At 44.4% G+C, this 10404-nt stretch overlaps 1 protein-coding gene across 7 annotated transcripts in view; it reads right to left on the reverse strand.

The window, feature by feature from the left end:
* Positions 1-10404, reverse strand: part of acsf3 (acyl-CoA synthetase family member 3) — a 101534-nt gene continuing 91130 nt past the window's right edge. For 6 of the 7 annotated variants that reach the window (XM_080186615.1, XM_080186614.1, XM_080186612.1 and 3 more), the window contains 3 exons: positions 2171-2305; positions 1490-1601; positions 1-491 (listed from right to left, as the gene is read on the reverse strand). In XM_080186615.1, the coding sequence (XP_080042741.1) occupies positions 365-491; positions 1490-1601; positions 2171-2305 (374 nt within the window). In that variant the 3' untranslated portion in view covers positions 1-364. The remainder of the gene's footprint in view (positions 492-1489; positions 1602-2170; positions 2306-10404) is intronic. The other variant, XR_013886448.1, reaches the window with a different exon arrangement.

The raw sequence follows: 10404 nt of genomic DNA on the forward strand, positions 1-10404 counted from the left end.
TTCAGAGGGATCACTGCAATTGCCAGTGATTCAAATGTGTATTTTATTAACAAATGCCTTAGTCCTGGCAGTTAGGCTACAGTCAGATGTGGAACTGAGCAGTAAATGAATGATCAGTCCATAAAGTGCTGCACTGTGCCCCCCAACAGGGAACTGGAAACTTATTCTCCACTACTGAAGAGACAGAAATCATCTAATCTCCAATTGACCATCCTCCCTCCAATGATGCTGATCACTATCTGTTCCCTATCATTGACAACTGGAAGGGTTCAGACTGAGGAGGTATGTGTACGTTTGGACCTTCAGCCAGTAATGACCTGATAGAAATGCAACAGAAAGGATGGGGTGTAGAAGAGCAGTCTCCCTATTTGCTGGGTGTAGGATAAAAGAGTTTGAGCAGATCTTTCTTGTTGACTTTTCCCATGTGGTTGCGAGGTATCTCTTCCATGAGGATCAGCTCAGAGGGGAGACTGTATGTGGCCAAACGATCCCTGTAATCAAAATACAAAATCGTGACTCTGCAGTCAACATTTAAACCCTGCATTTAATTGGAGGTTTCACTGACAATCGTGACACATCTCTGCTCATTTGATAACCATTGTCTCAGTGCCAAAGTCCAGCAGCATTGTGTAATGTTACAACACAGACCCGCACACTACCCACACCACAGACCCACACACTACCTACACCACAGACCCACACACTACCCACACCTCAGACCCACACACTACCCACAACACAGACCCACACACTACCCACACCCACACACTACCCACACCACAGACCCACACACTACCCACAACACAGACCCACACACTACCCACAACACAGACCCACACACTACCCACAACACATATCCACACACTACCCACACACTACCCACAACACAGACCCACACACTACCCACAACACAGACCCACACACTACCCACAACACAGACCCACACACTACCCACAACACATATCCACACACTACCCACACACTACCCACACCACAGACCCACACACTACCCACAACACATATCCACACACTACCCACAACAGACCCACACACTACCCACAACACAGACCCACACACTACCCACAACACAGACCCACACACTACCCACAACACAGACCCACACACTACCCACACCACAGACCCACAACACATATCCACAAACTACCCACAACACAGACCCACACACTACCCACACCATATACCCACAGACTACCCACACCACAGACCCACACACTACCCACAACACATACCCACACACTACCCATACCACAGACCCACATACTACCCACAACACATACCCACACACAACCCATACCATAGACCCACACACTGCCCACACCACAGACTAACATGCACAATGCCCAAGGCAGACACTTACATGTATGTACACAGCATGCATACAAACATGCACACACACAGACATACATAAACATAGGCACAAATACATATGCATACATATACACATAAAGACAAAAACATGCCCTCTTACTTCGCCCATTCCTTCAGCTCCTTTGGGGACAGTGAGCATCCTTTCTGTAACTGGACAACTGCAACCACCTTCTGACCCCAGGTCATATCAGGGGCGCCAATAACTGCAACATCTGCAATGGGAAACAGCATGTAAGTGAGGGTGATCGGGGGGTTGTCAGATGTGTCAGAGAAAGAGAGCAACAGCAGGGAGATGCGTTTGTGTTTAAAGTTGATTTATTAGTGTCACAAGTAGGCTTACATTAACACTGCAATGAAGTTACTGTGAAAATCCCCTAGTCGTCACACTTTGGTGCCTGTCCGGGTACACGGAGGGAGAATTTAGCATGGCCAATGCACCTAACCAACACGCCTTTCGGATTGTGGAAGGAAATTGGAGCACCCGGAGGAAACCCACACAGACACGGGGAGAATGTATGGACTCTGCACAGACAGTGACCCAAGCCAGGAATCGAACTCGGGTCCCTGGTGCTGTGAGGCGGCAGTGCTAACCACTGTGCCACCGTGCTGCCCACATCTGCTACCCATGTATGTTCATGTACGTACAATATATATGTGTGTATGTGTACATATGTATGTGTTTACTTGGCAGTGGCACAGTTGATATAATCAAGTTGATATACCAGAGTGGTTACAAACTTAAAACAGGGAAGAGGAGTTTAAATTTTCAAAATATTCACACCTGCAATACTTGGATGTCCCAGAAGATGGCGCTCAATGTCCAGTGCACTGATCTTGTATCCTCCAGTCTTAATAATGTCAACAGAAGTGCGGCCCAGGATCCAGTAAACACCGTCTCTGTAACACACAGTGTCCCCTAAAAAAAACACAGAACCAGTAAACACCGTCTCTGTAACACACAGTGTCCCCTAAAAAAAACACAGAACCAGTAAACACCGTCTCTGTAACACACACTGTCCCCTAAAAAACACAGAACCAATAAACACCGTCTCTGTAACACACACTGTCCCCTAAAAAACACAGAACCAATAAACACCGTCTCTGTAACACACAGTGTCCCCTAAAAAACACAGAACCAGTAAATACCGTCTCTGTAACACACAGTGTCCCCTAAAAAAAACACAGAACCAGTAAACACCGTCTCTGTAACACAGTGTCCCCTAAAAAACACAGAACCAATAAACACCGTCTCTGTAACACACACTGTCCCCTAAAAAACACAGAACCAATAAACACCGTCTCTGTAACACACAGTGTCCCCTAAAAAACACAGAACCAATAAACACCGTCTCTGTAACACACAGTGTCCCCTAAAAAACACAGAACCAATAAACACCGTCTCTGTAACACACACTGTCCCCTAAAAAACACAGAACCAATAAACACCGTCTCTGTAACACAGTGTCCCCTAAAAAACACAGAACCAGTAAGCACTGTCTCTGTAACACACAGTGTCCCCTAAAAAACACAGAACCAGTAAACACCGTCTCTGTAACACACAGTGTCCCCTAAAAAACACAGAACCAATAAACACCGTCTCTGTAACACAGTGTCCCCTAAAAAACACAGAACCAGTAAATACCGTCTCTGTAACACACAGTGTCCCCTAAAAAAAACACAGAACCAGTAAATACCGTCTCTGTAACACACAGTGTCCCCTAAAAAACACAGAACCAATAAACACCGTCTCTGTAACACAGTGTCCCCTAAAAAACACAGAACCAGTAAGCACTGTCTCTGTAACACACAGTGTCCCCTAAAAAACACAGAACCAGTAAACACCGTCTCTGTAACACACAGTGTCCCCTAAAAAACACAGAACCAATAAACACCGTCTCTGTAACACAGTGTCCCCTAAAAAACACAGAACCAGTAAATACCGTCTCTGTAACACACAGTGTCCCCTAAAAAAAACACAGAACCAGTAAACACCGTCTCTGTAACACACAGTGTCCCCTAAAAAACACAGAACCAATAAACACCGTCTCTGTAACACACAGTGACCCCTAAAAAAACACAGAACCAATAAACACCGTCTCTGTAACACACAGTGTCCCCTAAAAAACACAGAACCAATAAACACCGTCTCTGTAACACACAGTCCTTGACAGAAAGTAATCATGGACACAGCTCATGGTCACAAGCACTGCATGGGACTGTAATTAAGTGCCATTGCCTGTGTATGTGTTTGTGTACATGTGACTGTGGGTCGGTGCAAATGTCTGTCTTTCCATCCAGATGTACAAAGTGCTAAGCTTCAGGGTTTGACAGAAGGAAATGACAGTGGGAAGAAGGCAGTGAAAGATGTGCTGAAACTGTCTTCACATCCTCTACAGACACACTGACGGTTTTCTCTTTCTCAGTTGTCACAAGCTCTTTGGTTTCATCACTTTTGCAGAAACTAAATCACAAACATAAATTTACTGAATTTAAAGTGATGGATTAGTGCTGAATGTGAACAAAAAAAAAATCAGTTCCACACACCTAACTCTTCCCGATACCCAAACTCCCTCAATCACAGGCAAACTGGGAATGAGGGAAAAGCACAGAAAACACTGGGGTCATCACAGGATACGCAGGGCTTGACAATAAATCATTTGGCAGGAGTTGTGAAGCAATTTGAAGCCTGGGTACCTGACAAGGTGACAAGTGAATGCAGCTGGAAGGAGAGCCATTCAACCTGTTAATGGGAGATCCTCCAGCGTAGAGTGACTCAATATCACAGCTTAATGGACAGGAAATGATGAAAACTAGCACTCATTCCCTCAGCTCCTCAAACTGTAAAAGCAAATCCCAGCGGGTGCTCAGCAGAAGCTGATTACAGCAGGTTTCCTGAGCATTTGATGCTGACACTGTGTGGAATTCTATAATCAGACCCAACTCAAGGGAAGACAGGTATGTCGTCCATTGAAATAAATGTCATTAGTGAACAGCTGGACGCTGCAAATTGATATTTTCTGAAGCACAGCTGGCTAGCTGGGTTTAACATATTCCAAGCACATTATTATAAATGACTTCTATCCAGCTGCAAACAAACTAAACTTGCAACATCTCTGAGGCAGATTAATCAAACCCTTGATCCAGTTGAGAAAATAACCAAATAACTAGAAATGTTATCTTTAGGTCTAAACTCTAAGCTGCTCAGTGGGACACAGGCCACAGTGAATCCTCCAAGGACACACAGTGCTTGGCAATTTCTTTAACATCTCTGTGCTGTAGAGTGGGGGCAGGGGTTATGTTTTGAGGTGTTGGGTTTCTGAGCAGAGATCACAGACTACAATTCCCAACATGCCCGTGAGGCTTTGCACAAGTGCAGAGTGGGACATGGAGACAGGCTGTATATGCTTCCTCTGGTGTTTCTCTGCTGATATAGAGATTGGGGAGGGGGCTTGCATGGAGGAGTGATGTGAAAACACCCACAGGGCTGGGGTACAACACGTAAGTGAGCCTGCACGTCAGGAGCTGAGGATAGGTAGAGAGTAACATCAGCTCCACACAGTGATAGTGCTGCCATTAGCTTTGTGCTGCTGATAACACTGTTATCAGAGAAAGCCCAGGGCAGCAGCAGCTCAGTGAAGCTGGCTGTTGGGTAAAAGCAGAGAAGCAGTAGTGTTCCGCTTAGAGTAGCCAGATAGCTGGAATTGTGCCAGTTGTTAGATGCCTGGGTGCAGTCTCAAGAAACCAGTGGGGAGAAGAGATTGTGTGACAGGGAGGTTAGAAGTTACTGGGGCAGTTTGAGCATCTGCTGAGGGAAATCAGAAGCCGTATCGTCAAAAGACAGGAGGTGAAACCCCTCATGAGGACAGAGTTTAGAGGATTTTGTGTCTCAGTGATGACTCATCTGAGTGAGTTGCTGAGATATTCGGGGATCTGCCTGCCATTTAACCTACAGATTGTGGTGTGCTGGACCACAGTTTTCCTGTTAACCTGTTAATGTTTACCCCACATTAATTCTGAACATTAAGAGAAGATAGCGTTGACTGTTTGCTTTGCTGACTTTTGTACAGTAAGATTTCTTCTGTTTATTTGAACAGGCCAACACGGTGGCATAGTGTTAGCATTGCTGCCCCACAACACCAAGAACCTGAGTTTGATTCTGGCCTTGGGTCAATGTCTGTGTAGAGTTTGCACTCTCTCCGTGTCTGCAATGGATTTCCTCCGGGTGCTCCAGTTTCCTCCCACAGTCCAAAGTTGTGTAGGTTTGGCGGATTAGCCAAATAAATCCATGGAGTTACAGGGATGGGGTGGGCAGGGGAGAGTAGTGCTGGGTAAGGTACTCTTTCAGAGAGTCATCACAGATTCATAAGAACTCGGAGCAGGAGTCGGCCATCTGGCCCCTCGAGCCTGCCCCGCCATTCAATAAGATCATGGCTGATCTTTTTGTGGACTCAGCTCCACTTATCTGCCCACTCACCATCACCCTTAATTCCTTTATTGTTCAAAAATTTATCTATCTTTGCCTTAAAAACATTCTATGAGGTAACCTTAACTGCTTCACTGGGCAGGGAATTCCACAGATTCATGAATTTAGAAGGATGAGGGGGGATCTTATAGAGACGTATAAGATAATGAAGGGGATGGATAGGGTAGAGGTAGAGAGATTCTTCCCGCTCAGATAGGACAACAGGACTAGAGGGCACAGCCTCAAGATAAGCGGGGGGGGGGGGGGGGGGGGGGGGCGCAGTTTAGAATGGAGTTGAGGAGGAACTTCTTTACTCAAAGGGTGGTGAATCTCTGGAATTCTCTGCCCGTTGAAGTGGTGGAGGCTGCCTCGCTAAATATATATAAGACACGGGTAGATAGGTTTCTGATAGACAAGGGAATTAAGGGTTATGGGGAGAAAGCGGGAAAGTGGAACTGAGCCACTTCAGATCAGCCATGATCTTATTGAATGGCGGGGCAGGCTCGAAGGGCTAGATGGCCTACTCCTGCTCCTATTTCTTATGTTGTTACAACATATTGTGTAAAGAAATTTCTCCTCAACTCAGTCCTAAATCTGTTTCCCCCTATTTTAGGCTATGCCCCCTAGTTTTAGTTTCACCCACCAGTGGAAACAACTTCCCTGCTTCTATCTTATCTATTCCCTTCATAATCTTATATGTTTTCAATGCGGTTCCAGCACTGTAGGGGATTCTATGGTTCTGGAGGGATTTTAAAACCATGGAATCTTGTAGCTTTATTCTCTTAGTAAGTAATTACAATCCCAAATTCCATCTACTTTACAACAAAAGTTACTGTTTCCTAACCAGCTCATAATAAAGTCTGAGAATCTGGTCTGAGATCATAAAAGTCAATAATAAATGACGAGGAAAAAATTCAAACCCAATAATACACGAGAAGCCAGTGCCTTATCAATCCTGCATAAAGACCATCAGCACAAGGGAACATCCCAAATCATTCGGACAGGAATAGCAGCTTTCCAAACTCACATAAACAGGAAATCCTCTTTTCCTAAACAATAATATCTGGAGAGAAATATGGAACACCATCTCCCAGGGATTATTTTGGAATTATGGCTCTCTCAGTTAATAAATTGACTGGATTTAGGTTCAGGTAGCAAAATGCTGAAGTTTGTAACTGATACAAAACTTGGCAACAAATAGTGAAAAGCTTCAGGACATTGACAGCCTAGTGAACTGGATGGACATAAGGAATACGCAATTTAAAGTGTGAAGTGAAGAACCTCAGGGGAAAAAACTGAAAGGTGATATAATCTGAACTGTATGATTTTACAGGGAAACAGCAGCAAAAGCACCTAGGATTCTTGTTCACAAATATCATTGAAGGTGGCAGGGTAAGTTGGTGTTAATTTTACCCTTTGAAGCAAAGATGACCATGCACATCTTCCACAGTGTTTGGTAAGGTTCTGGTGGCTATATGGATGACTGCTATGGTTATGAAATTATTGTCCTTTTAAGAAATATACTTATATCACGTTTCTTGTAAGAGGCAGCATTTGGTTCAAGGAGTCCATTTATCTGAAAGGACATTGAGCTCCATGCTGAGACTGCAGGATAGTAACTCGTTTTAGCTAATGGTGTCTTTGTCTAAACAGAGTTAATGCATTTTAGTTTACTTGATTTTCCCCTGGTGTTTCAGAGTAGGGTTTTTGATAGCGATCGAATCATGTGCTAATGGGAGGAGCTAAGCTTGCAGGAACAATGCACAGTTTCTCTTTTATTTTTAAAAACATGTAGTTTATTGCCAGGTTCTAAAAGAAACAAAATGTGAATTTTGGTCTCTATCTCTCACCCTAGAAGTACTCTGAAATTCTGGGACTGTAACCCTACTATAAACACATAAGCCTGTGGTTTGCTAACTGATTATGAAGGAAGATTTTAAATCTGTAAGAGGAATAGAGTTTGAATTGGAACTCATAGGGATAAATTAACAGTGAAGAATTGTATCTTGTCATGTTTAAGTATTGTTCAATTGTTAAATGTTAAGCTAATTAATTTGTTATAGTTAATCTGTGTTGTTAAATAAAATTCATTTTAAGGAAAGCTCTCTAGTTTGTCAGCAGAATCAGAGACTAGAATCATAGAATTCCTACAGTGCAGGAGGCCATTCAGCCCATCAAGTCTGCACCGACCACAATCCCACCCAGGCCCTATCCCTATAACCCCATACATTTACCATAGTTAGTCCCCCTGACACTGAGAGGCAATTTAGCATGGCCAATCCACCTAACCCGCACATCTTTGGACAGTGGGAGGAAACCAGAGCACCTGGAGGATACCCATGCAGACATGGGGAGAACATGCAAACACCACACAGACAGTGGCCCAAGCTGGGAATTGAACACAGGTCCCTGATGCTGTGAGGCAGCAGTGCTAACCACTGTGCCACCCCCTTGATTGTATCATTATATCCTCACGCTAATGTCAGAATAGCACATTGTTGGGATCCAGTCTGATTTCACAGTATATCTTGGGGTTTCTGAGCTCCTACCCTAACAATGCCAGTTTGTATCTGGAAGGTTCTATTGCCAATAGGACAGCATACCCACAGGTGACTCAGTTTTGCACAAGCTGTAGTTTGGGATTTCCTCTCCTTGCTTCTTCTCCTGACTCTGATGTCGCTTCTGTCCGAGGGAGACCGCACTGTTATTTTTAGTTGTGCCTTATCACCTTGCTGGTCATGTAGCCAGAATTCCCGGCACTCGTTTATCACAGTGAATCTTCTAGAAAGTTAGAGTGTAGGGCTCATTCTCATGATGGTTGGAAGAAATGCTCCAAAAATCTAAGTCAATGTCAAAACTCCTGAAGTGAAGCACATGGATAGACTATCTGTAGTGCTTTCTTTAACTGCCATGAGAGCACACCTCAAAACAGAGAAAGTTTGGGACAGATTTAATAGAGATGTTTAAAATTGTTATGGGGCTGCGTCATTGAATATTTTTAAGGCAGAAATAGATTGTTGACTAACAAGGGAGTCAAGGATTATTGGGGGATAGGCAAGAAAACGAAGCTGAGGCCACAATCAGATCAACTGTGATCTTATTGATGGTGAAGCAGACTCAAGGGGCTGAATGGCCTACCCCTGCTCCCAATTCAGATTGAGTTTCAATTCATTGTGTCCCTGGTGCTAAGTTAGCAGTCTGTGAAAAATTGTAACGTTTAACATCGGATGTTCCAATGCTTGTCACATTGGTTCCTGTCTGTAACAAGGGTGGGAGCCTCTGGGAGTGTTTTGATAGGTCAACAGATTATTTCGAGGGTTAGTGCACAGCTCTTCTTAAGACCGTAATTTTCAGAGAAGCTGCCTGTAAGTGTCACAGAAGCAGGGACAGGAACAGAAGCCAGTTAAATTATGGAGCTCAGGGAAGCAGACTTTAGGTAACTGGACCACTGGGGCAAATGTACCCCTTTAGAGCAATGGTGATTTGTTTAGCAAAACCATCGGTCTGAAAGTGTGACCGTTAACTCGGAGGAGTTGAGAAGAGGCTCAGGGGAAAGCCTGAGAAACACAAATAGAACAGTACGGCACTTCAGGCCCTTCGGCCCTCGATGTTGTGCCAAGCTACGTCGAAACCCAAGATCAAGCTATCCTACTCCCTATCATTCTGGTGTGCTCCATGCGCCTAGATCCACCTGAGGAAATAGTCCCTGCACGTCCCACTCTATCTTTCCCCTTCATCATCTTATAAACCTCTATTAAGTTGCCTCTCATCCTCCTCCGCTCCAAAGAGAAAAGCCTCAGCTCCCTCAACCTTTCCTCATAAGACCTACCCTCCAAACCAGGCAGCATCCTGGTAAATCTCCTCTGCACTCTCTCCAATGCTTCCACATCCTTCTTATAGTGAGGTGACCAGAATGCAAACAATATTCCAAATGTGGTCTCACCAAGGTCCTGTACAGTTGCGGCATAACCCCACAGCTCAAACTCAATCCCCCGTTAATAAACTCTAACACACTATAAACCTTCTTCACGGCTCTATCCACTTGAGTGGCAACCTTCAGAGATCCGTGGATATGAACCCCAAGATCACACTGTTCCTCCACTTCCTCAGAACCCTGCCGTTGACCGTGTAATCCACATTCAAGTTTGTCCTCCCAAAATGAATCACCTCACACTTATAAATAGCTGGATATAGCCAAGAGACAATTGTTCGGAGAAACAGGGGCACTGCCTGAACAGTGAAAGTAGCTGTTTAGCAAAGAGCTGAAAGTACACAAGCAGAGGCTGAAGACTCAAGGAATTCAGGGAGAAGAATTCTCAGAAGGTGAGATTATTACCTTCTGAGGTTGACCATTGTTAAAGCCATCCAAGTGGGAATGACTCTTGAAGAGGATTCCATGGAGAGATCTTCAAAGGTGAAGCTGGGAATCCCTTGAAAGACAAAGTTTCAGTGATATTGGTTGATTCACAATGGAACCAATTTCTGGGGAATTTGAGTGTGAAATGCATGGACTCTATCTTGGTTGCATTTGTCATTAACTCTGTGGTGTGGTG

The sequence above is a fragment of the Carcharhinus amblyrhynchos genome, chromosome 4, assembly GCF_965287045.1.
Source record: "Carcharhinus amblyrhynchos chromosome 4, sCarAmb.v2.hapA, whole genome shotgun sequence".
In the NCBI taxonomy this organism is placed as follows: domain Eukaryota; kingdom Metazoa; phylum Chordata; class Chondrichthyes; order Carcharhiniformes; family Carcharhinidae; genus Carcharhinus; species Carcharhinus amblyrhynchos.